The sequence below is a fragment of the Callithrix jacchus genome, chromosome 2 (assembly GCF_049354715.1).
Source record: "Callithrix jacchus isolate 240 chromosome 2, calJac240_pri, whole genome shotgun sequence".
Lineage (NCBI taxonomy): Eukaryota > Metazoa > Chordata > Mammalia > Primates > Cebidae > Callithrix > Callithrix jacchus.
Window position 1 is genome coordinate 90,457,019 of NC_133503.1, and position 27,326 is coordinate 90,484,344.

Sequence of the window (27,326 nt, forward strand, 5' to 3'; positions counted from 1 at the left end):
AAGTAGAAATACAGGGGAATGGCTGATCAGTGTTGTAGCCACAGCACACACAACATTTACCGATTAAATTCATTGTCCTACATAGGTGCACTTCATGGCACCCCCAAACCATTACAATAGCAACAAAAATCACTGATCACGGATCACAGAAAAGTTTGAAATATTGTAAGAATTACCAAAATGAGAGACAGAGACATGAAGTGAACACATGTTGTTGGAAATATGGTGCTGATAGACTTGTTCAAGAAAGGGTCGCCACAAAGCTTCAATTTGTAAAAACTGCTGTATTTGCAAAATGCAACCTGGCAAAGAACAATAAAAAGAAGTATGCCTGTATATACAATGGAGTGCCATTCAGGCTTAAAAAAGGAAATCTTAGGCAGGGCATGGTGGCTCACGCCTGTAATCCCAGTACTTTGGGAGGCCACGGCCGGCGGATCACCTAAGGTTGGGAGTTCAAGACCAGCTTGACCAAAATGGAGAAACCCCGTCTCTATTAAAAATACAAAATATGTGATGACGTGCACCTGTAATCTTAGCTACTCAGGAGGCTGAGGCAGGAGAATCGCTTGAACCTGGGAGGTGGAGGTTGCAGGGATCTGAGATCCACCGCACTTCAGCCTGGGCAACAAGAGTAAAACTCTGTCTCAAAAAAAAAAAAAGAAAAAAGAAAAAGAAAACCTTGTCATTTGGAACAACATGGATGAACCTGGAGGACATTACAGTAAGTGAAATAAGCCAGTCACAGAAAGACAAATACTACATGATCTTACTTATGTGTGGAACCTAATACAACTGAAATCAAAGAAAAAGAGAATAAAATGGTGTTTGTCCAAGGCTAGGGTCAGGATAAGGAAGACATTGTTCAAATGGTAAAAAGTTTCAGTCAGGAGGAATACATTTTTGAGATCTATTGCACAGCATGGGAACTACCTTTAATAATAGTGTATTGTCTATTTCAATATTGTTGAAGAGTACATTTTAAATATTAACACAAATATGTGACATATCTGAAATGATGACTATCTTCTTTGTTTTAATCATTTCACTTTGTATACATATATCATAACATTACTTTGTACCCCATAAATACATACAATTTTAATGTGTCAAATTACAATTTAAAAATTTTAAAGAGAATTTGGCCTGGCAAGGTGGCTTACACCTGTAATCCACAGCACTTTGGGAGGCTGAGGCAGGCAGACAACTTGAGGTCAGGAATTCAAGACTAGCCTGGTCAATGTGGTGAAACCCCATCTCTATTAAAAATACAAAAATTAGCCAGGCATGGGAGTGTGTGCCTGTAGATCCAGCTATTCGGGAGGCTGAGGCACAAGAATCACCTGAACCCAGGAGGTGGAGGTTCTGGTGTGTAGAAATCACACCACTGTACTCCAGCCTGGGTGATGAAGCAAGACTCTACCTCAAAAAAAAAATGAAAAATGAAAATGAATTTGATTGAGAATTTTCAGCTTCACTTTTTTCAAAGCTAAATGCAAAATGAGAGAAAGAAAACAGACAGTGAAACAAAGAGTCAGTGACAAAAGGTGTAACCAAAGGACTGAAACCAAGGAGCAGAGGCTAAAATGCTAAACTGCAAAGTCCCAATAACACTGTTTAAACCTATAGATCCAATAATGCTGAAAGCCAGCTCTATTTCTTGAACTTCTTGGGAGATGAAGTTTAAAAAAACATGGTGTTTTGTTTAAGTGAACTTAGGTGAGATTTCTCTTACTCCGTCTAAGACAATGTTATTTTCAGGTACCAAAAATAATTGTTCAGTGACAATCTATTAAGTTACTCTAAGATAGTTCAAAGTCTAGTTCAAAATAAGAGAACAGTAACAGAATCTGAAATACAGCACTCAATATAGAATATGTGAAATATACTAAACTAATATCTGAAATATATATTTTAATCAGTAGTTTTAAGGGTGGGTAAATTTACACTTTCAATATTCTGTACTCTTTGTGAAACATTTAAAATTTGAGAATGTATTATAACAAAAATATTATTCAAAGTTTGGCAGAAAAACTGACTTTAGGTAAATGTCAAAGGAGAAAAAAGACAATCTAAAGAAACAATACTAATTTGCCTGGAACATAACATATATTTAAAAATATAACACAGAATATCCAATTTCCCAGTATCTGTTTCTTCATTAACTCCTTTTGTCTACCATAAAAATTCCATTGTTTTAAGCAAAGAAGATTATGAGGAAATAAACATTTTAACAAATAAAGGAAACTTAAAATGTGTCAAATTTGTCATCATGATCGTGTCTGGGCAAAAAACAAGTTTAAAAATTCACAAGTCTCTCATTTTCTAGTTGCTTTATTTTCCTTTAATAATTACTATCAAAATCACCTTGGTGAAGAAGCTGAGCTCGATAGGCTGGAAGGGAAGTTGTAAGAAAGGTATGGAGTCGAACAGCCAAAAGAAATTTTAACCCACATTCATCAAGAGTTTCTCCACCTGCAATGGGAGAAAGGGGGAGCAATGTATTAAAAAATTTGTAAGAAAATGAACAACAAATAAGCAAATGAACACGTGACATTCTTAACCTGACCAAAAAAAAAGTTATCAGTCTTTTTTTTAAATCAGTCTTAAATATTTTCTAACATTTCTTTTTTTCTAAACAATTTCACATGAAAGAAAAAATAACATAAACAATTGGAAAAAGAATAAAGAAGAGAATAAAGAGATACTATGAAATTCTTTATAATCTATTTATAGATTTACAAATATAATCTATTATGCCACCATGCCCAGCTAATTTTTGTATTTTTAATAGAGATGGGGTTTCACCACATTGGCCAGGCTAGTCTTGAACTCCTGATCTCAAGTGATCTGCCTGCCTCAGCCTCTCAAAGTGCTGGGGATTATAGGCATGAGCCACCTTGCTAAGCCAAATTCTCTTTAAAATTATTAAATGGTAATTTGACACATTAAAATTCCATGTATTTATAGTGTACTCATAACTCTGACTGAAATCTTATTTAAATTAAAATGGGACTGATTTTTGAATAGTTTAACCTTCTCTGTGGTACATGCATAAGAATATTTTTAATCAATATGATTTATTCAAATCATACATCCACCACAATAATCTGTTGTAAACACAGGAAGAAACAATTCCATGGTGGGAGGGTCTGATATTTTTTCCTTGAAGCAAAAACTAAAAACATAAAACACCTATAACATATTCACATCAAAAATAGTATCTACTAGTAATATCTCTTATAGTGTCAAGATTCACAACCAACTTGTTTTTTTCTTAAATGTAAATTTTATTACTACATTAAATTTACCACATATTTTCCTTTCAAGCTTAGTTCAAAGGTATACTAACACATATACAGTCCACAAGGCTCAATTTGTTCATTTCAGAACTTGAGACTTGATGGGAATCTGTTCATAACTCAGTAGTTTTTGTTTGTTTGTTTTTTTAATGCTCTCTGGGTGAGGAAAAGACCTAATTATATTATGCTTTTCTAGGTAGGAGCATACACTAATGCTTATTTATAAAAAAAACAAAACTCAACGTTTTAAAAACCAAATTATAATTGTTAATAGTGGATTATTACAAAATAAGGGAAAAAAAACAGAAACCATCTTTTATTTTTAAGTAGCTAAAATAATTGTTTAATAAGAATCTGTTAAGTTTTACTAAACTCAAAAAGATTCAGTTGGATCTTTTGTATTATTAAACAGACAATTAGTAAAAATGACTAGCATAATGAGTCTTTGTACACTTGCTCGCAGTACTATAATTTTTTTTTTGAGTTGGAGTCTTGCCCAGGCTGGAGTGCAGTGGCACAATCTCAGCTCACTGCAACCTCCACCTCCCAAGTTCAAGTGCTTCTCCCGCCTCAGCCTCCTTAGTGGCTGGGACACAAGCTAATTTTTCTGTTTTTAGTAGAGACGGGGTTTCACCATGTTGATCAGGCTGGTCAGGAACTCCTGACCTCATGATCTGCCAGCCTTGGTCTCCCAAAATGCTGGGATTACAGGCGTGCACCACTGTGCCTAGCCTGCTAGTACTACTATGATTTATGGGATAAATAGTACATATTAATAATCTCAGGGGGAGGAGGTTTAGCTAACCCCCATCCCCGGACTATCATAAACAGCAAACCCTTAATATGTACTATTAAAAGTAACAAAGATGTTTCCAAAAAAAACCTTTATGGTATTTTTTTAAGAGACAGGGTCTTGCTCTACTGTCCAGGCTGTAGTGTAGTGGCCCAATCAATTCACTGCAGTCTCAACCTCCTGGACTCAAGCATCATTGTACCTCAGCCTCCTGAGTCTCTAGGACTATAGGTGTGATGAACCATACCTGGCTAGTTTTTTGTTTTTCATAGAGATGGGGGTATCACTTTGTTGCCTAGGTTGGTCTTAAACTCGTAGGTTCAAGTGATCCTCCTGCCTCAGCCTTTCAAAGAGCTAAATTTACAGGCATAAGCCCCTGTGCCTAGCCAATGCATCATTTTAATAAAAATTATTTAAAATTATTTTCTGTGAAAATAAGTAAAATTTGTTATCAGTATGGATTTTAGTTTTACCTTGGCTTCTGTCTCTGCTTTCTCCAATATCAGTGCTTGTAGTTGCAATTGTATCTGCTAAGGCCATCAAAGACATCTGCTCCATCCGGCTGAGTCCTGGTAAACTAGAATGAAGTAAGTGGCCAGAAAGAACCTGAGCATGCTCAGGTCCAAAGTAAGTTGGACTGTATTGTGAAAGGTCAATAACTCTAGGCTTTGTATTTTCTTCATCTGTCTCTAATATATGAATATCAGTCATTAGAGGTGGGGTCTGAAAAAGCTCATCATAACTTTCTTTTGACAACTGGTTTGATTTACTTAACATACTCTCATTACTAGATTTCTCCAAAGATGAGTAACAGCTATCATCATCTGCTGCAAGTAATGCATATAAAGGAAGTGGAGGAACTGAATCTATTTCTGTGTAATCTGTATTTTCGGCCTTGTTGAATGCCTGGGGGTCTCTGGTAGTGCTTCCACTAGCACTGATTGTGAGAGACCTAAGGCGGCGTTCATGATTAGATTCAGCTTCATTCAGAGCCACAACTTCCCCAGCAATGCACTTAACAAGATGTGACAAGATGGCCTTGGCTCTCCGAACTTTACCAAGATCCATAAGTTCCAAAAGCTGCAAGGGATGATACTGAGGTAGAGTCGGGGAAAGTACATGAGCTGCTTCAAAAAGACCTGAATCTTCCATATCCACGGAAGGATCAAATGCAGTTTTCTTTCCACAGATTTTCTGTGCGAGACTGGTCATGGATCGAGTCAGAGTTTTCCTTGGAGGATGTAACCCAGAACTGGAGTTACTCTGTTTTATTAAACTTGTTATAGATGGAGTACTTCCACTGTATGAATCTGTTATAACGGGTTCTTGTTTAGAAGATGGCTGCCATTGGGAATACACATGCATTTCACAGTCCATTCCTACCACAAGGATGCCATCCCGGACCCACGATAAAGAAACAGGAAAAGGAGGGGAGCCATCTACAGAAGAAACCAAGTCCACACTTCGTAACAGTACAAATTTAGAAGGGGGCACAACTTTAGTACTCTCCCAGAGAGGAAATGCCAGGCTTTCCTTACCAGTCTGTTCTTGTACTTTGCCAGCCAGGGGTCCATACATAAAAAGTTTTGATCCAATTCCCACAGTCAGGATATGAGAACCATCTTCTCTAGACATCCAATCTAAATGAACTAAATGCTTTGTGTTTGACGTGATATTCTCTTTACTAAATAAATACATTTCTTGTTTATTATAGGCCACTAAATTGCTATCAACACTAATGCCAGAATCCAATACTGTGCTTAACTCATCTAAATGAATTGTCTGTTCAAGGACCCAACATGAACCTCCTGTTGACTCACATTCAAAAATACTTACATGCATCACAAAGTCCTGGGAAGATCTACTATTAGATGCAGGCTGCTTATAAGCTACTGCTAAACGATTTGTATGCGCACAGCTAACTTCTACAGGTCTACCAGGTACAGTTATACTACTATTGTTCTGAAGTCCATCTTCAATAAGTAATGGCCATTCTTCCCAAATGTATGCAAGATCCATTTTTCCATTCTTTGATGTAGCAGATTCTCCATCTGTTACTCTGCATCTCCAGAATCTTACTTTCTCATCTGAACATGAAGTTGCCAATAAATAAGGAGCACTGCATGCAGGATATATAGAAGATGAACTTAGATGTCCTAAAATAAAAATAATCCATTAACAAAACATCAAATTTGGTTAAATACTTCTGTTTTTTACTAAAGGTTTTAGTCTCTTTGTATTAATTACTGTTAAGAACATGACAACTATATTTATTTAGGTTAAGAATGGGCAGCAAGAATAGTAAGAAAGAGGCTTTTAGTGACATCAGAAAGGTATATAAAAAGAAAGTATCACCAAAACCTAGAGCTGAAAGGGAACTCTGAGATAATTTACTTCAATTCCTGTATTTTATGGGTTAAATATCTTGGGCCTAAATCAAACTACTAGTCATAGGCAGAATTTAAAAACTTGAACTCTAGTTCTGATTCTCAATCCAGAATTTGTTTCACAACTCTTTGCTAGTTTTATACATTATAAATCTAATTTTAAAGGTATCAATACATTTTAAAAAAAAATTGTCAACACTCACTGGCTCCTTCTCTTTCACATTTTTCAATATAAATGTGAATGGCCTATGTTTACTTCAGTACTAAATGGTCACTTTACAGGGCCCTTTATGATTGAGGTATATTTGATATAACAGATGCTGAGAAAATTCCTAACTGGAACTTAACATTTGCTTAGGCTTAAAGTAATCATGTACTATTAGTTTCCTAAAACAGGGGCCTTGATTTTTATTTCTGGTTAGTGTTCTTGATATTCCAGAACAGAGGTTCTTGACCTTTTGTATGCATAAAATTGCTTGGAAGATTTGTAAGACCAGGCCACTGGGCCTCATCCAAAGTTCGAGATTCAGTAACCCCGGGTGGCCCAAGAATTTTCATTTCTAACAAGTTTCCAGGACACTGATGATGCTGGCCTGGGGACACTTTGAAAACCACTGCTTTAGAATAAGGATAATAAATATACAGCAGAAACCAAACACTCAGAATCACAGCTCCAGGCAGCTATTGCCAATACCATCAAAGTCTGCAAATAAAGTACAACTTAGTTACCATCTTTGCTCTAGAAACTGTCAAAAACTGTCCCAAAAAGACAAAGGAAATTTGTTTTAGAAATCAATATTTAAGACTAGAACTGGCTGACAAATGTCAGAGTAATCTGAAAACACAATGAAAAATATAAGTCTTCAATTTAGGGTACTTGAATATATTATTTCCAATTCTGGTTCTGTGTGGATTTAAGAGGTAGTTGCAGCATCTATTTTTAAATACCTGGCAAACACTCATGTGTTACAAAATTAGTCTTTCATAAAATTTACAAACCTGCTGATGGCTTAATACTTATTATCTCAACTCCTTCTGGCAAATGCAATTCTTGGCTATAAACCATTTCTGAAAACAGAGTCAACTTGCTGGTACTCTGGAGATTTGCTCTGCAAGCCTCATACTTTTGTGAAAACGGAGATGGGATCTTCTCCAGAGAAGAAGAATAATGTTCTTCTGGCTGCCAAACTGCTTCAGATAATTTGGTATCTACTTTTTCTTCTATAAAACATAAGAACCAAAAACTGAGGCAGAGGAACCCTATAAATATTACAATTGCTACATTTCACAATCCAAAACTGCCTTATAAACAATAAAATGGTAAACATATTAGTATGATTCTTTACAGAAAGAAAATAAGAAAAGGCTTTTTGAATTAATTGAATAATCTACAGTTTTCACTACTTAAAATGAGATGGCTTTAAGAAATATGACCCAAATTATCTAATTTTGTGTAATGTTAACTTACACCTACTTAAAGTTACACATACACACACAAACACACAGACAAGACTCACCCAATGAGACAGGAATTGACTTCAGATGTAAATTCCACATGTGTAATAATGAACGGTTGTCTTGAGTGCACTCTATAACAATTAGGTAGAACTTCTCAGAAAATCCATTAGGTGAGCTGCCTATTGGTATTAATGATATTTTCACTGTTAACATGTATAAAAGAGACAACTTGCTAAATATGCCAAGTTAAAATAACCTACCCTGTACAATTTTTACTTCAAATAAACAATGTAAAACATTTTACCAATCCATCTTTGTTAACTGCCTAACATACCGTACATAGTATTTCTCATTACATAAACATAAACAATTCTTCCTTACCTGCATTAGATAAAATGCTGTCTTTACCAAGACTTTTCTTCTCAAGGTTATTCAAAATGAAGTCTTCTTGAAAAACATGAAGCAGTTGGGTTTTTCTGCCATGCTGAATGTAAATAAATACCAACATAATTGACATATGTGTTATTTACCTAATGCTAAATAGCCAGAAACATAATGAGATATTTAAAGGCGGAATAAGAAGTCAAAAGTTCAGAAGAATATAAGTCTATGGTACTCCCATTAGATTAAACAGATGAAAATAAAAAATTTAGTTAAAGATGATTTACTTTCATTACAATGAGTCTTTATATGTAAGAAATAATATCCACCAATGTCTTTTATTTAGCCACAAATTGCAACCTAGTTTTCTTTTCAGTGATTTTCATAGCCATGGATGAGGAACCTAACACCACTTTATTAAATCTAATGGTAACATAATATTAATATTTATAATGTGTTTAAGAGTCAAAGATTTAAAATTTATTTGGTTGTGAATACTGTAATGAGGATTATAATTCATTTTCTAGTTTGAAGTCTAGGAAGTAAAATGTACAATAGTTACCTATTAAGTGATGAGTTAATTACTGTATCTACTTTACCTGTAATTATACAGCAAATTAACAAATCATATCAATATATGGATTTTATGCAAAATGCTTTCATAAACTCTTTAATATACCTCACCCCCCAAAAAATTAATACTTACAAGTTTGGTAATAGGATCTAATGCAATAATGCATCCTGGCCTGGCTGTTGATTGTTGACTGATGATGTCAAAGACTTCACCAACATATTTCTGTTTTTTTTAAAAAAAAATTGATAATTTACTAAACAATTAAATTCATATGCAATTAAGAGCAAGTAACAAAATATCAGGCATACCAGATAAATAACAATAAAATTCAAGTGGGCCTAAATATAGTCCCTTTCAACTATAACAATTTTAGGTCTCTAGTCTTAATAGGAATTAACATACAAATGAAAAAGCACTACAGCTCTGTTGGTATGGAGATAAACAAAAGCAATGCTTGAAAACTGTTAAGGAAAAAAAATTATATACGTAAGTGTGAAAAACTGATTTCAATCTCCTGGAAATGTTCTAAGAATTAGGGATTTTTAAGCATTAATTTTGAGTTAGGGAGGATACAGCTAAAGAAACAAGATTACATACTATACAAATATGCTGATTTCTTGAGCCATTCATGTCCTGACTGCTGTAGTGAAGGTCACAATGCTTAATTCAGCGGTCTATTTTCATCTTTATCATACTTTATCAGCAGCATTTGACCTTGGTGACCATTCCTTTTCCCTCTTTGAAAACTTTTTTCATTTGGCTTACATTATATACCACATTCGCCCTTTTATTTCCACCCTACTTTTAACAATGTGTTCCAGCATTCAATCTTTCTGTTTTCTAACTTTCACTGTAGGTTTGGGAGTACATATGCAACTATGTCATATAGGTAAACTCAAGTTTTCTGTTGTACAGATTATTTCATCACCCAGGTACTAAGCCTAGTAACCAATAATTTTTTCTGATCCTCTCCCTCCTCCCACCTTTTACCCTGAGGAAGGCCCCAGTATCTGCTGTTCCCTTTGTGTTCATGAGTTCTCATCATTTAGCTCCCATTTATAAGTGAGAACATGCAGTATTTGGTTTTCTATTCCTGTGTTTGTTTGCTAAGGATAATGGCCTCCAGTTCCACCTACGTTCCTGCAAAATACACTTCATTCTTTTTTATGGCTACACAGTATTCCATGGTGCATATGTACACTTTCTTAATCTGTCACTTATCGGAATTTGGGTTGATTCCATGTTTTTGCTATTGTGAATAATGCCACGATGAACATTCACATGCATGTGCCTTTATCATAGAATGATTTATATTCCTCTGGGTATAAAGCCAGTAATGGGATTGCTGGGTTGAAGGGCAGTTCTTGTTTTTAGCTCCTTGAGGAAGCACAGTACTGCCTTCCACAATAGTTGAATTAGTTTACGCTCCCATCAACAGTGCATAAGTGTTCCCTTTTCACTGCAACCTCACCAGCATCTGTTATTTTTTTGATGTTTTAGTAACAGCCATTCTGACTGGTGTAAGATGGCATCACATTGCGGTTTTGATTTGGATTTCTCTAATAATCAGTGATACTGAGCTTTTTACCATGTTGGTTGGTCACATGTATGTCTTCTTTTGAAAAGTTCTCATGTCCTTTACCCACTTTCTAATGGAGTTGTGTTTCTCTTGTCAATTTGTTTAAGTTCCTTATAGATGCTGGATATTTAGACCTTTCTCAGATGCACAGTTTGCAAACATTTTCTCCTATTCTGTAGGTTGTCTGTTTACTCTGTTATGATTGCTTTTGATGTCTTTGTGATGAAATCATTGCCCATTCCTATGTCCAGAATAGTATTGCCTAGGTTGTCTTCCATGCTTTTTAGAGTTTTGGGATTTGAGTCTTTAGTCCATTTTGAGTTGATTTCCATATATGATGTAAGGAAGGAATCCAGTTTTCTGCATATGGCTAGCCAATTCTGCCAGTACCATTTATTAAATAGGAAATCCTTTCCCCATTGCTTGTTTTTGTCAGGTTTGTCAAAGATCAGACAGTTGTAGATGTGTGGTCTTATTTCTGGGTTCTCTACTGTATTCCATTGGTCAATGTGCCTGTTTTTGTACCAGTACAATGCTGTTTTGGTTACTGTATCCCTGTAGTATAGTTTGAAGTCAGGTAACATGATACCTCAAAGCTTTGTTGTTTTTGTTTAGAATTGCCTTGGCTACTTGGGCTCTTTTTTTTTTGGTTCCATATGATTTTTTAAAACGGTTTCTCTAGTTCTGTGAAGAATGTTGTTGGTAGTTTGATAGGAACAGCATTAACGCTGTAAATTCCTTTGAGCAGTATGGCCATCTTAATGATACTGATTCTTCCTATCTATCAACATAGGATGTTTTTCCCATGTGTTTGTGTCTTCTCTGATTTCTTTGAGCAGTGTTTTATAATTCTCATTATAGAGATCTTTCACCCACCTGGTTAGCTGTATTCCTAGGTATTTTGTTCTGTTTGTGGCAGTTGTGAATGGGACTACCTTCCTGAATTGGCTCTCGGTTTAGCTGTTGGTGGTGTATAGGAATGCTAGTGTTTTCTTTTATATTGATTTTTGTATCCTGAAACTTTACTGAAGCTGTTTATCAGATCTAGGAGCTTTTGGGTCGAGACACATATCTAGACACAGAAACATGCCATGTTCACATAGTGATAGTTTTACTTCCTCTCTTCCTATTTGGATGCCATTTCTTTCTCTTTCCTGATTGCTCTGGCCAGCACTTCTAATACTATGTTGAATAGGAGTGGTGAGAGAGGGCATCCTTGTTTTGTGTCAGTTTTCAAGGGGAATGCTTCCAGCTTTCACCCATTCAGTATTATGTTGGCTGTGAGTTGGACATAAATGGCTCTTATTATTCTGAGGCATGTTCCTTCAATATCTAATTTACTGAGAATTTTTAATATAAAAGAATGTTAAATTTTAGCCTTTTCTGTATCTATTGAAATAATTAGGTGGTTTTTGTCTTCAGTTCTTTATGTAATAAATCACACTTAATTTTCCTATATTGAACAAAACTTGCATCCCAGGAATTAAGCCTACTTGATCACTGTGGATTAGCTTCTTCGATGTGCTGCTGAATTTGGTTTGCCAGTATTTTTTTAAGGATTTTTGCATTGATATTCATAAAGAATACTGGGCTAAAGTTTTCTTGTGTGTGTGTGTGTGTGTGTGTGTGTGTTTGTGTGTGTCTGCCAGATTTTGGTGTCAGGATAATGCTGGCCTCAAATAATTAATTAGTTGGGAGGAGTCCCTCCTCCTCAGTTTTGTGAAATAGTTTCAGTAGGAGTGGTACCAGCTTTTCTTTGTACATCTGATAGAATTCAGCTATGAATCTCTCAGATCCTGGGCTTTCTTTAGTTGTTGCTGGTAAAGTATTCATTACTGATTCAATTTCAGAGATCCCATGGGTCTGTTCCAGGAATCAGTTTCTTCCTGGATCAGTCTTAGGAGGGGGTATGTGTCCAGGAATTTATCCATCTCTTGTAGGTTTTACAGTCTGTGTGCATAGAGGTGTTCATAGTCGTTTCTGATTTTTTTTATTTCTTTAGAGTCAGTGGTAACATTCCCTTGGTAATCTCTAATTGGGTTTATTTGGATCCTCTCTCTATTTTATTAGCTTAGCTAGCAACATGTCGTATTAATTTTTTCAAAAGACCAACTCCTGGAATTGTTGATCTTTTGAATGGTATTTTGTGTCTTGACTTCCTTCACTTCATCTCTGATTTTGATTATTTCTTATCTTCTGCTAGCTTTAAGTTGATTTGTTTTTCCTTCTGTAATTCTTTCAGTTGTGATGTTAGGTTATTGATTTGAGATTTTTCTAACTTTTTGATGTAGACATTTTAGTACTATTAATTTCCCTCTTAACATTGCCTTAGCTGTGTCCCAGAGATTCTGGCATGTTATAGCTTTATTATCATTACTTTCAAAGAACTTCTGAGTTTCTGCCTTAATTTCACTATTTACCCAAAAGTCATTCAGGAACATGTTTTTAATTTCCATGTAATTGTATGATTGAAGCTATTTTTAAAATCTTAACTTCTATTTTGATTATCCTGTGGTCCAACAGAGTGTTTGGTAGGATTTGGTTCTTTTGCATTAGCTGAGGATTGTTTTATGTCCAATTCTGTGGTCCAATTTAGAGTATGTGCCACATGGCAATGAAAGGAATATACATTCTGTTGTTCTGGGTGGAGAGTTCTGCTGAGGTCAGATCCATTTGGTCCAATGCTGAGCTCAGGTCTTGAATATCTTTGTTAACTTTCTGCCTCAATGATCTGTCTTAATACTGTCAGTGGAGTGCTGAAGTCTCCCATTATTATTGTGTGGGAGTCTATGTCTCTTTGTAGGTTTCTAAGAAGTTGCTTTATGAATCTGGGTGCTTCTGTGTTGGTTGCATATATATTTACCATAGTTAGGTCTTCTTGTCGAATGACCCCTTTACCATTGTGTAATGCCCTTCTTTGCCTTTTTTAAAATCTTTGTTGGTTTAGACTCTGCTTTGTCTGAAATCAGGATGGCAACCCTGCTTTTCTCTGATTTCTATTTACTTGATAGATTTTTCTCCATCCCTTCATTTTGAGCCTATGGGTATCATTACATGTGAGATGGGTCTCTTGAAGACCACATACCATTGGGTCTTGCCTTTTTTTAAAATCCAGCTTGCCACCTATACCTTGTATGTGGGCCATTAAGCCTGTTAACAGTCAAAGTTAGTACTGATATGTGTGGATTTTTATTGTGTTTTTAGCTAGTTATTATGCTAGTTTGTTTGTGTGGTTGCTTTATAGTGTAACTGGTCTGTGTATTTAAGTGTGTTTTTATATTAGGTGGTAGTGATCTTTCCATTCAATATTTAGTACTCCCTTCAAGACCACTTGTAAGGCAGGTCTGGTGGTAGCAAACTCCCTCAACATTTGTTTATCTAAAAAGGATCTTATTTCTTCTTAACTTAGGAAGCTTACTTTGGCTGGATATGAAATTCTTGGTTGAAGACTTTTTAAATTTTAGGATGTTGAATATAGGTCCCCAGCCTCTTCTGGAGAAATATGGAACACTTCACAGATCTGCATGTCATCCTTGCACAGGAACCATGCTCATCTTCTCTGTATTATTCCAATTTTAGTGTATGTGTTGCTGAAGTGAGCACACATTCAATCTTTCTATCTCTTCTTAAGATGGTATCTTAAGAACTGGAGTGCAGTGGTGTGATCTTGGCTCACTGTAACCTCTGTCAACCAGGTTCAAGTGATTCTCCTGCCTCATCCTCCCAAGTAGCGGACTACATAGTGCCTGCCACCACATCTGGCTAATTTTTGTATTTTTAGTAGATGAGGCTTCACCACATTGGCCAGGCTGGTCTCAAACTTCTGACCTCATGAAATCTGCCTGCCTCGACCTCCAAAAATGCTGGGCCATCAGTGAGCCATCACTCCCAGACTATCATTTCTGTTTTCTAACTATATTCTCACCCTCGACGATCTCATCCACTTCCACAACCTTAAATTTTTATGCTGATAACCATCGTATATCTTCAGGTCAGACCTCCCTCTGAATTCTAGATACTAGCCTACTACGTATCTTGGATGTCAAACAGGCATCTCAAAATTAACATGACCAAAGTCAGACTCCTGAATTTCACTGCCCCTCTAAACTGGCTACTTCTACATTCTTCCACATCTCAACTCACAGCAATTCTATTCTTCCTACTATTCAATCATAAACCTTTGGGGTCCTCTTTTTTCTCATGCACATACTATACAGTATCTATATCTCACACACACATACCATATCCACACCATTCCTAGCTATTCAATGTTCTATAACAACATCTAGAATTTGGCCATTCTTATCATCTCTGCTGTTACCACTTGCTACATTCTAAGCCATTTTTTTCTCTCTCCTACACTACTAATTGGTTCATAGATTGGGCTCCCTGGATCTACTTCTGAATCCCATGTATGATCTATATATCCACCAAAGAAATACACTTAAAACCTAAATCATTTCATACCTCTTCTATGGTTTCCATGTTATTCAGAGTAAAAGCTGAAGTTACAACAGTGGCCTATGAAGCTTCATATTACCTGGCAAGGCTAACTTTTTTACTTTATCCCTACTTTCCACCTCACATGCTCTACTCCAGTCACAATGGCCTTCTTGCTGTTCCTTTACATACTGTGTTAGTCCATTTTCACACTGCTATAAATAAATATCTGAGACTGGGTAATTTATAAATAAATTTTAACAGACTCACAGTTCTGCATGGCAGGGGAGCCATCAGGAAACTTTCAATCATGGCAGAAGGTGAAGCAGAAGCAAGTACCTTCTTCACAAGGTGGCAGGAAAGAAAGCATGCAGGGGAAACTGCCACTTTAAAAACCATCAGATCTTGTGAGAACTTGCTCACTATCATGCAAACAGCATGAGGGAAACTGCCCCATGATCCAATCACCTCTCACTAGGTACCTCCCTTGACATGTGGAGATTACAATTCAAGATGAGATTTGGGTAAGCACACAGCGATAAACCATATCAATCTACCCAGGCCCCTCCCAAATCCCCTTTTCACATTTCAAAACCAATCATGCCTTCCAAATAGTCCCCCAAAGTCTTAACTCCTTCCAGCAATAACCCCAAAGGCAAAGTCAAAAGTCTCATCTGAGACAAGGGAAGTCTCTTCTGCCTATGAGCCTGTAAAATCAAAAGCAAGTTGGTTACTTCCAAGATACAATGGGAGTACAGGCATTGGGTAAATGTTCTGTTCCAAGTAAGAGAAAATGGCCAAAACAAAGGGGCCACAGGTTCCATGCAAACCCAAAACTTGGCCAGGCAGTCATTAAATCTTATGTCCCCAAATCTCCTTTGACTCCATGTCCCACATCCAGAGCACACTGACACAGGCATGGGTTCTCATGGACTTGGGAAGCTCTACTCCTGTGGCTCTGCAGGGTACAGTACCTGTGGCTGCTTTCATGGGCTGGCATTGAGTACCTATGGCTTTTCCAGGCAAATGTTACAAGCCGTCAGTGGCTCTACCTTTCTGGAGTCTTCAGGATGGTGGCTCTCTTCTTACAGTTCCACTAGGCAGTGCCCCAGTGGGGACTCTGTAGGAGGCTCCAACTCCACATTTTTCCTCTGCATTGCCCTAGTAAAGGTTCTCCATGAAGGCTCCTCCCCTGCCACAGACTTCTACCTGGACATCCAGGTGTTTCCATACATCCTCTGAAATCTAGGTGGTTGCTGCCAAGCCTCTCATCTTCTGCATACCAGCAGGTCCAACACCACATGGAAGCTGCCAAGTCTTGGGGCTTGCACCCCTGAAGCAACAGCCTGAACTGTACCATAGACCCTTTTAGCCATGGCTGGAGCTGGGGCAGCTAGGAGGAAGGGTGCTGAGTCCCAACACTGCACAGAGCAGCTGGGCCCTGGGCCTGGCCCATGAAACCACTTTCTCTCCTAGGCCTCTGAGCCTGTGATGGGAGGGGCTGCCATGAAGATCTCTGACATGCCCTGGAGACATTTTCCCCATTGCCTTGGCTATTAACATTCAACTCCTGGTTACTTTTGCAAATTTCTGTAGCCAGCTTGAATTCTTCTCCAGAAATGGGTTTTCCTTTTCTACCACATAGTCAGGCTGTACATTTTTTAAACCTTTATGTTCTGCTTCCCTTTTAAACATAAATTAAATTTCAATTTCAAACCATCTATTTATGAACACATACAACTGAATGCACTCAAAATAAGCCTGGTAACCTCTTGAATGCTTTGCTGCTTAGAAATTTCTTCTGCCAGATAACCTAAATCATCTCTCTCAAGTTCAAAGTTCCATAGATCTCTAGAGCAGGGACAAAATGCTGCCAGTCTCTTTGCTAAAACTTATAACATGAGTGACCTTTGCTCCAGATCCCAATAAGTTCTCCATCTAAGACCACCTCAGCCTGGACTTCATTGTCAATATCACTATCAGCATTTTGGTCAAAACTATTCAGCAAATCTCTTGGAAGTTCCAAACTTTCCCACATCTTCCTGTCTTCTTCTGAGCCCTTCAAACTGCTCCAAGCTCTGCCTATTACCAGTTCCAACATCACTTCCACATTTTTGGGTTATCCTTATAGCAGTGCCGCACTCCTGGTGCCAATTATACTGTTTTCACACTCTATAAAGAAATACCTAAGACTGGGTAATTTACAAATAAAGTAAGTTTAATTGACTCACAGTTCCGCATGGTTCAGGAAGCCTCAGGACACTTTTAATCATGGCAGAAAGCAAAGGATAAGCAAGCACCTCTTCACAGGTGTTGGAAGAGAATACGCGCACAGGAGAAACTGCCACTTTTAAACCCATAAGATCTTGTGAGAACTCCCTCACTATCATGAGAACAGAATGGGAGAACTGCCCCCATGATCCAGTCACCTCCCACCCAGGTCCCTCCCTCAACACATGGGGATTATAATTCAAGATGAGATTGGGTGGGACACAGAGCCAAACCATATCACATACCAAACATGCTCTGGCCTTAGGATCTCTGAACTGGCTGTCCCTCTTTTCAAATTACTCTCCCTTTAATAAATATCTACATATCTAGCTCCCACATCTCCTTCAGGTCTTTGTTCAAATGGTACCTTTTCTGTGAATTTTTTCCTGTATAGCAACTTACTTGGCAATCCCTAAATCTTCTGCAAAACTGTTTCTCTCCATAGTATTTTTAATTAATATATTTTTATCTGTTTTCTTCCTGTCTCTCTTCACCAGAATATAAGCTCTATGAATATAAAATGTTTATCTGTTTTCTTCACATCCAAATCCCCATTACTTAAAAATGCCTAATAGAAGACCCACCTAAAAAATATATGCATTTCTACTGTAACACTATATACTTGTTTTGGAAAACCTTGTGTTCTGCAAAATTATGCACTAAAATTAGCTTACAAAAAAATGGAATTGGAACTGACATTTTTGCAACTCTGTAAGCAGAGAATTAACAAATACATTAATTGGTAGTTAGGGAGATGGCTTAAATCTCCTAAATAGAAAGCTTGGTACAGCTGAAGGCTGCCTCTGGGGATACTAAAAGAAAAATCAACAAAACTAATACTTGCCTGTTGAATGTTCCAGGACAATGTAGTTAGAAGGTTGCTATTAGATGGGTATGAGAAGAAATGTAGCTGTCATAAGGCAAAAGCCTTGCAATAGTACTCAAAGAACTCTCGCCTGAATTGGAAGCAAGCTAAGGGCTGTTTCCTTTCATGCTTAAGGTTAAAATCCCATTCCTATTGTCCCAGCTCCTCTTGCTTATAAAATAACTGCAGATGGGCCAATATAACTTTCAGACTCTACTTTCTTTCAAAGAGTGAAAGAAATGGTTTCCTTTTAAAGGCGCTTAGAATCATTATAAGAGTACAATACAAATGTGAAAAAATAAAACAAAGATACAAATGCTTATTATAAATTATAGGCCACAATTCTAGAACATGCCCAATAAATATAGATAAAATATCTAAAAACATAATATTACATACTTAAGCTGTTTTAAAAGACATTACTTACAGAAATTTCAGGGTTAGAAAGCTCAGATAAAAGTTTCTTAGCATCAATAACTGCTTCATATAATCTCAGATACTGTCCATCACTGGCTACAAAGCATGCACTAGGAGAGTTGCAGTACGCACCTAGAAAGTATTTACAAATATTAAAATTTCACCCTTTTATGATAATGCCAGCAAATCTAAATTACTGAAATAAATGCCAGAATACTTACCAAGACAATAACTGGGTATAAGAGTGGGTAGCCATGCCACATTGGAAAAGGCAGAAACATGAAGAGAATTAATCCGGGCAAGCTCAGAAACTCCTCCCGAAAAAGACAATGGCCCAACTGGGTCAACCCTCCAAAGAATAAGCTCACTGTAAACTGCATTGGGATCCTGAAATGCCATGTCAACAGTGCTTTTTTTTTGTTGTGTCAAAGAGCAGTCTTCAGTGTTTAAAGCATCAAAAGGTTGCTTTGGGTTATCAACATCTGGTGTCCTTAATGCATTATGGTGTGAAGTTGTCAGCAATAATGGTAACACTGAGTGGCAAGCTAAATCATTAAGATGAAAACGATGACCACAATATCTGGATTTGTGGGAAATACTGAGAACAGTAGAAAAAGCAGATTCCTCAGCAAAACTGACCAGCCACTGATTCAGAGAACCATCAGCATGTTTTGAAATCATCATAACATTAGGGGTAAAAATACTTAATTTTAAACTATTAGATGATTTATTGTGACCAGAAGAAATAAGCATTGATGTAGAACGGGTGAGACCAGAAGGTTTTTGTTTCCCTTGCTGAATAGCCAAGTCAACATTCTTGGTACAGGCATACATCATTATGCTTTTACAGAGAGAGTTTGCATCACCTGTAGGGAAAGCTACTGGAATTCTGGAAACAAAGGACACCTAGAATGAAGAAAGTAAGTGTTAGAACATATAAAATTACATAAAGAGATATTACAAAACAGTACCCACATAAACAAGAAAGTAGTTATCTAGAAATTATAGTAGTACCTGTACTTGGCGAAACATACCAGGCTGGTATTCATCCAGCCAATCCACATGCCAAACTAGCAAAGAACCATCCATGGGATGAATACTAAATAGCATATCTGCATTTTTACTCCATTCAGACAGAAGTACTTCAATCTGATGGTCAATGGCAGCTGATGATAATGATGTAAAACTTGAGTTTGGTACCGTTTTATCACAGCCTAATTCCTTCTTTTCAGGATTTATTTTCAGATCATCAACACCATCATCCATTTCTATAAGCAAAAGAATTTACAAAGCAAGTAAATACAATCAGGCTATTACTATAAATTAAAAATTACTGAGCTTCTGGATAGCTGAATTCATGGAGGTTTCAAGCCTAAGAAGAGCATGGAAGCTCCATGCCCCTTCTGCCATACCTCACCGTACACATCTTTTCATCTGTATCTTTTGCAATATCCTTTATAATAAACGAGTAAATGTAATGGCTAATGCTAATGTTCCAGAGCATGCATTGAGATCTAGTTTCTTATCTACTTTTGCACTTGCACAGCCAAAAGGAGAAAACTTGGGACTTTCAAAAAATAGAAGTATCATTTGTTACTATAACACCTACCAAGTAGTTCAATTTAAGTGTTTACCTTTGGCAGTCAGTTTCATAGCCAGCAGCAATGCCAATACAGGACTAACTGTCAACCCAGAAAAGAAACTTGCTCCATTATTTGAACAACTGAGTCAACCTGTGGAAGTTTCTTAATCTGACAGTGGTATATGTACCTTATCCTCATTATAACAATACAAAACCAATGCAGCATCTTTAGACCACAATAATACTTTCATTGGCCATATACTCAAGAAAGGGCCTCTTTTGCCACCTTATAAAGAGCCTGGCTGGGCGCGTGGCTCACACCTGTAATCCCAGCACTTTGGGAGGCCAAGCCAGGCGGATCACAAGGTCAGGAGATCAAGACCATCCTGCCTAACGTGGTGAAACCCCATCTCTACTAAAAATACAAAAAATTAGCTGGGCATGGTGGCACACACCTGTAGTCCCAACTGCTCGGGAGAGGCTGATGCAGGAAAATTGCTTCAACCCAGGAGGCAGAGGTTGCAGTGAGCCAAGATTGTGCCACTGCACTCCAGCCTGGGTGACAGAGTGAGATGCCATCTCAAAAATAATAACAATAATAATAATAAAGAGCCTATAGATATAATTTATAGCCAGATCAATTGTTATATATTCTGGTATAGAGCCTTTCCTTAGTGAGATCTGGGGATATCACCAAAATGGTTAAAATCACAGCCACTACAGGGTTAGTCTAGTCATCAAATATGAAGGAGATTCTATTCAGTGGATCAGCATCAAACTGGTACTTTGATCCACTTGAGCCATTAAGTATTCCCTAGTGTACAATATGCTCAGATCTACATAATGAGGAAGACTCTTTTTATTTTTAATAAGTAGGTATTTTTCTTCAGATTATGTTATACTTCTTTGCCTTGAATGTGAGAAACATAAAATGCTCTAGTAAAAGTAATAAAATTAGTACAAACACACACACAAAAATAATCTTTATAAATGCATTCAAGATGAAAAACATAACAGTTTTCATATAAATAAGAAATGGGCTCCCCATTAAAAGTAACTTTGCTCCAGGAATATAAGATCACTGGAGTTAAGTGAGTAATTAATAGCCATACAGGACTGAGTCAGTGGATAACTGTTAGAAGACATAATATTAAACTGGAAAAGGAAAATCAGTAAACTGGCATCTCAACATGGATGAGCTACATTTAACCACTCAGGTAACCTTTAGTAACACACACCACTTTTCTGGACCTCAGTTTTGCTCATGCCAAAATGTGGAAATTGGAATTGAGGCTGTCACTGGGACTGAATTTTAAAAATATGTTATTTGAGTGTAATTTATGCTTTCTTCAAAGTACCAAGTTTATCCAAACCTCAGTATGCTACACTAAGTTATCCTCTAGGGATAGGGACTTGTAACTGTTATGACAGCTTAAATAAACCATTTCAAGGGAAAACACTTATGGTGCCAATTTTCATGGTTCCTGCAACACCTTAGTAATAAAAAATAAACTGTATACCAACTAATCAATACAGGTAAATATGTATGTTCTTTCCTCTTTCAAAAATCCCAGACCTTATACCCTCCCCCAATTCCTGGTTAGCAATATAGAGCCTTTCTCTAAAGAGACATATATTTTACAAGTTTTGACTATTTACCAGATATAAAAAGTAAGTCAAGTTATACAAATCAATAATAAAAAAAAATTACTCAGTAGGACATTAGACAAAGGGTATTAAAAGCCAAGCCACAGGAGGGCTAAAATACTATAAAAGATATTTTGCTTAATTTGCATCAAGAAAATGCAAAGTAAAACAAGATGTCCATTGTCCCCTTAACTGGCAAAAAAAAGAAAAAAAGTAATATAATGAAAACATGCAGTGCTGATAAGGATGTAAAACATCATTCAGATACACTTAGAGAAAGTATAAACTGATAAAACATTTCTGGAGGGCAATTTGGCAGAAGTTATCCATATTTAAAATTGGTACACTCCCTAGAAATTCTACATCTAGAAATCAATGTTACAGTAAATTCATACAAAAATGAAAAAGATATGTCATTGTACCTAGGATAATGAAAAACAATTTAAATCAATTTAAATGATTATCAGTAGAACTGTTAGATATTTCTCTTCAACATGGAATACTCAGCAGCTGTTAAGTACAATGAAATGAAAAACTGTCCATTACTGACTGAATTAAAACAAAGTGCAAACCATGTGTGATGGCTCACACCTGTAATCTGAGCACTCTGGGAGGCCCAGGCAGGTGGATCACCTGAGGTCAGATTTTGGAGACCAGCCTGTCCAAAATGGTGAAACCCTGTCTCTACTAAAAATACAGTAATTAGCCAGGCATGGTGGCAGGTGACTATAATCCCAGCTATTAGGGAGGCTAAGGCAGGAGAATTGCTTGAATCCGGGAGGTTGAAGTTGCAGTGAGCTGAGTCTGCACCATTGCACTCTAGCCTGGGTTAGAGAGTGAGATTCTGTCTCAAAACCAAAAACAAAGTGCAGAACATTATTTCTGTATAAAAATGACACCCATAGTACAACTTTTAAGCGTCTGTATTTAGATGTTTGCATGAAAATAAGAAAAGAATCAAACTGAAGGATACTCATCAAACTTAACAATGTGGAAACTTTGTAACTGTCTGTGTACCTGTTTTTCTTCCCTAATGATCATGACCAATCTTGAAATTAAAACAAAACTTTTTTTAAAAAACAAACATATTTATGAATCACAGAGTGTCGCAGAGAGGGCTAGCTGCCCACCACTGTTTCTTACTTCCTATTTCTCAGTATATAAAGACTATACAGTCAGGAACTACATGGCCCTGTGACTAGTTTTTGCCAATTGAATGACAGTTTAAGTGATAGGTGAAACAGCTATGCTTTCTTTCTCTCTACCTCTCTCTCTACACCAACTGAAGGCCAAAGGCAGAGAAATTTAAGGTCCTAGTTTCAATGCTTCTGAAACTTTAATGTACATAAAAATCATCTGGAAATTTCATTAAATTGCAGATTCTGGTTTGGTAGGTCTATGTGGACCCCGAGACATGCACTTCTAACAAGCTTCCGGGTAACACCAATGCTGCTCAACTACAGATAGTCCTTTAAACAGGAAAGTCCTAAGGACTGACAAAACCAGAAGAATGAGAACTTTGAGCCCTTAAATCACCATGTGGAAGAAAGCTACCTGGAACAGAAATACCTACACTAGATTATTAAATAAGCTAGCTAGTCCATATTTGTATCATGTCATTACAATTTTGGAGTTTACTTCCTACAGGTAGTTAGTTTTTACCCTAATGCGAACATGTTTGTTATTTTGAACAAAAGTTTAAATTCTTCTTTTTTCTTAAAATTTTACCTTCATCAGATTTTACGTCTGCCTGATTAGAATCTTCTGCACTGGCCTCAGAAGACGGTTGTTCAAAACTTTTTCTAAGTTGCTGTAAAAAAACTTCCATGGACAAAGTAAAATGCAGTTCTTTATTGTTTAGCCAGTGTACAACAAAAGGTCCAGTCTTCTCTTCATTTTCATTTAGACTCAGAGATGTAATAGATGGAAGAAGTGGAATGTCTGTAAGAGAAAAATGATTATAAAATTAAAATTTTTACCTTCTAGTATATAAAACATCCATGTTTCATATTTTTATTACTATTACATTTATATTTTGTCTGAAAGTCTATTCCTTTCATTTTTTATCTTAAGATTTTTTTAAAGACTATTTTTAGAGTAGTTTTAGGTTCACAGCAAAATTCCAAGGTACAGCCATATTTCCCATCCTACACATCCATAGCTTCCCACATTATCAGCCTCTACTACCAAAGTGGTACATTTGGCCAGGCGTGGTGGCTCAGACCTGTAATCCCAGTACTTTAGGAGGCTAAGGTGGGTGGATCACCTGAGGTCAGGAGTTTGAGGCCAGCCTGGCCAACCTGGTGAAACCTCATCTTTACTAAAAACACAAAAATTAGCTGGGTGTGGTGGTGGGCGCCTGTAATCCCGGTTACTCAGGAGGCTGAGACTGGAGAATCATTTGAACCCAGAGGTGGAGGCTGCAGTGAGCTGAGATCATGCCATTGCACTCCAGCCTGGAGGACAGAGCGAGACTCTGTCCTGGAAAAAACAAAAACAAAAAAACCTACCAAAGTGGTACATTTATTACAATTGATGAATCTACACTGATACATCACTATCACCCAAAGTCTATAGTTTACCTTAGGGCTCATTCTTGCTGTTGTACATTCTACAGATCTGAACAAATTTATAATATTTCATTTATCTTTAAATCTCTGGAATATATTTTACTTAATCACTAAATAAAATTTCCACCTGGGGCTCATCATGGAGTGGGGAGAGGATGTGTCAGTCAGCAAGAGATATGTTGCTAAGGAGGGAAGCATCAACAGCAGTAGGGTAGCTCAAAAGAAGAACCCTGAAGTCTATGTGGGATTTTCCAATCTCCCAAATCAAGTGTCCAGAAAATCAGTGAAGAGAGGGAAGAGAGGGATAGAATTCATACTTATGGTAGTGGGTAAATCTGGATTGGGAAATTTCACATTAATCAACTCATTCCTCACAGACTTGTATTCTCCAGACTATTCAGATCCTTGTCATAGAATTAGAAAGACTGTGCAGGTGGAACTATGCAAAGTTTTAATCAAAGGAGATGGTGTTCAGTTGCTACTCATAAGAGTTGATACCCCAGGATGTAGAGTTGCAGCGGGTAATAGTAATTGTTGGTTACTGACTACACTGATAGTAAATTTGAAGACCACCTAAATGGAGAATTGTGATAAAACAGATATCAGATGCCTGATAACAGGGTGCAGTGTTGTTTATACTTCATTGCTCCTTCAGGACATGGACTTAAACCACTGGATACTAAAAGTTTATGAAGCTTTGCTTGAAAAAGTGAGTATCATCCCACATATTGCCAAAGCAGACATGCTGATACCAGAGAAATGCCAACAGTTTAAAAACAGATAATGAAAGAAATCCAAGAACATAAAATTAAAATATATGAATTTCCAAAAACACATGATGAAGAAAATAACCTTTTAAAAAGATAAAGGACTGATTGGGTACAGTGGTGCATGTCTGTAATCCCAGCACTCTGGGAGGACAGGGCAGACAGATCACTTGGGGCTGGGTGTCTGAAACCAGCCTGGTCAACATGACAAAATGCCATCTCTACTAAAAATACAAAAATTAGACATGGTGGCATGTACCTATAATCCTAGCTACTTGGGAGGCTGAATCACAAAAATCACTTGAACTCAGGAGGCAGATATTGCAGATAGCTCTCAGCCACTGCACTCCAGATTACCAGATTAAGTAATTCTGTGAGTAAATTTAAAGTTGAACTAAAATTCTGTCTTGGACAACCAGCTATCACCAGGCTTGCCTGGGTGACAGCCTGACTCTGTCTCAAAAAAAAAAAAAAAAAAAAGACACTTTACCTCTTGCTGTGGTAGGTAGTAATACTACCATTGAAGTTAAATGGCAAGAGAGTCAGGGGAAGACAGTATCCTGGAGTGTTGCTGATGTTGAAAATGGTGAACAGGCCGCGTGTGGTGGCTCACGCCTGTAATCCCAGCACTTTGGGAGGCTGAGCTGGGTAAATCACAAGGTCAGGAGATCAAGACCAGCCTGGCCAAGATGGTGAAACCCCGACTCTACTAAAAATACAAAAAATTAGCCGGGCCTGGTGGCCGGCGCCTAAATCCCAGTTACTCGGGAGGCTGAGGCAGAGAAATGCTTGAACTTGGTGGGGTGAAGGTGCAATGAGCTGAGAAAGTGCCACTGAACTCTAGCCTGGGCCACAGAGCAAGACTCCAGCAGAAAGAAAGAAGAAAGAAAAGAAAAGAAAAGAAAGAGAGAGAGAGAAAGAAAGAAAGGAAAGAAAGAAAGAAAAAAAGAGAAAGAAAGAAAATGGTGAACACTGTAATTTTACAATTCTAAGGAATAAAGAACAAACATGTAAGACTTGAAATGTCCCCGATAATGCCCACTGTGAAAACTACAGAAGCAGAAAACTGGTAGCTGATTTACAATGGAGTTGATAACAGCAAGAATAAAGGGCAGCTTACTAAGAGCCCTCCGGCACAAATGGAAGAGGAAAGAAGAGAGCATGAAGTTAAAATGAAGAAGATGGAGATGCATAGAGAGCAGGTGTTCAAATGAAGGTCAGAGAAAAAGTTCAAAAACTAAAGGACTCTGAAGCTGAGCTCCAATGGTACTAAGAGCAAAAAGGAATTTAGAAGCATAGCACAAACAATTAGAGGAAAAATGTCATCAGTTTGAGGATGAGAAAGCAAACTGGAAAGCCCAACTCAACAACTTATTTTATAAGAGAACTCTTCAAGACCCCTGGAAAAGAACAATAAAAAGTGAAGATCTTTTAAACACTCTATTGACCACCAGTTACACATTAGTTGCCAGTACCAGCTTGGACATGAGTGTTAGATGGATCTGTTTTATCAATCTCCACCAGTTTTATTCATAATGATGAATTTAACAACATGACAAACTTTTGTGGTTACTGTTCTTAATGGCGATTATGATGCCTTAAACTGTCTACGGTGTTGTGCACTTAGAAAGTAACAGTTCTACTACATTTTCCTTTCTGTCTTTTATTGAACAGATATCCTCAATCTAATGCAAGATAACATTTTATTGTTATACAATCAGGTCCTGGTGGCATAACTATTTACAGGATATTCCAAAATAAAAGGATGCTGCAAGGTTTTCAGTGAGTATAAATTGCCACAATACGATGCAAACTAAGTTTTTTCTACAATAATTATAATACAAAGGTTCCAGTCAATGTAGCATATACAATAATATAATTATATATACTAATATAATATATAATAAATATTTTAAAATAAATTTATTTTGTTTAAATAAAATTTAATTTTTAAATAAAATTCATTTAAAAATATTTATTTTAAATAATATTTTGTTTATATTTATTACATATTATATATATATATATTTTTTTGTCTTTTTTTCTGAAATGGATTTTCACTCTTGCTGCCTAGGCTGAAGTGCAATGGCACAGTCTTGGCTCACTGCAACCTCTGCCTCCCAGGTTCAAGCAATTCTCCTGCTTTAGCCTCCCAAGTAGCGGGATTACAGGCATATGCCACCATGCCTGGCTAATTTTGTATTTTCAGTAGAGATGGGGTTTCACCAGTTGGCCAGGCTGGTCTCTAACTCCTGATTTCACCACTGCCTCAGCATCCCAAAGTGCGGGGATT

The 27,326-nt window shown here is 37.0% G+C and overlaps 1 protein-coding gene, 1 non-coding gene and 1 pseudogene across 27 annotated transcripts in view; 1 reads left to right on the forward strand and 2 right to left on the reverse strand.

The window, feature by feature from the left end:
• The window catches only part of DMXL1 (Dmx like 1), a 193,201-nt gene that overhangs the window by 105,230 nt on the left and 60,645 nt on the right, over positions 1–27,326 (reverse strand). For 22 of the 26 annotated variants that reach the window (XR_013532127.1, XR_013532125.1, XR_013532129.1 and 19 more), the window contains 10 exons: positions 23,425–23,637; positions 19,482–19,735; positions 18,689–19,373; positions 18,478–18,599; positions 9,028–9,117; positions 8,322–8,424; positions 8,000–8,119; positions 7,482–7,703; positions 4,569–6,251; positions 2,368–2,475 (listed from right to left, as the gene is read on the reverse strand). Coding sequence is in view for 18 of the 26 variants with exons in the window: in XM_078365010.1 (XP_078221136.1) it covers positions 2,368–2,475; positions 4,569–6,251; positions 7,482–7,703; positions 8,000–8,119; positions 8,322–8,424; positions 9,028–9,117; positions 18,478–18,599; positions 18,689–19,373; positions 19,482–19,735; positions 23,425–23,637 (3,600 nt within the window). In the remaining 8 variants the exon portion in view is untranslated. The remainder of the gene's footprint in view (positions 1–2,367; positions 2,476–4,568; positions 6,252–7,481; positions 7,704–7,999; positions 8,120–8,321; positions 8,425–9,027; positions 9,118–18,477; positions 18,600–18,688; positions 19,374–19,481; positions 19,736–23,424; positions 23,638–27,326) is intronic. The other 4 variants (XR_013532130.1, XM_078365021.1, XM_078365019.1 and 1 more) reach the window with 1 other exon arrangement.
• LOC118151826 (U6 spliceosomal RNA) lies at positions 13,971–14,077 on the reverse strand. Its single transcript, XR_004740232.1, has one exon. It is a non-coding gene; the product is annotated as a U6 spliceosomal RNA (small nuclear RNA).
• On the forward strand, positions 24,571–26,457 carry LOC103791428 (septin-7-like; annotated as a pseudogene).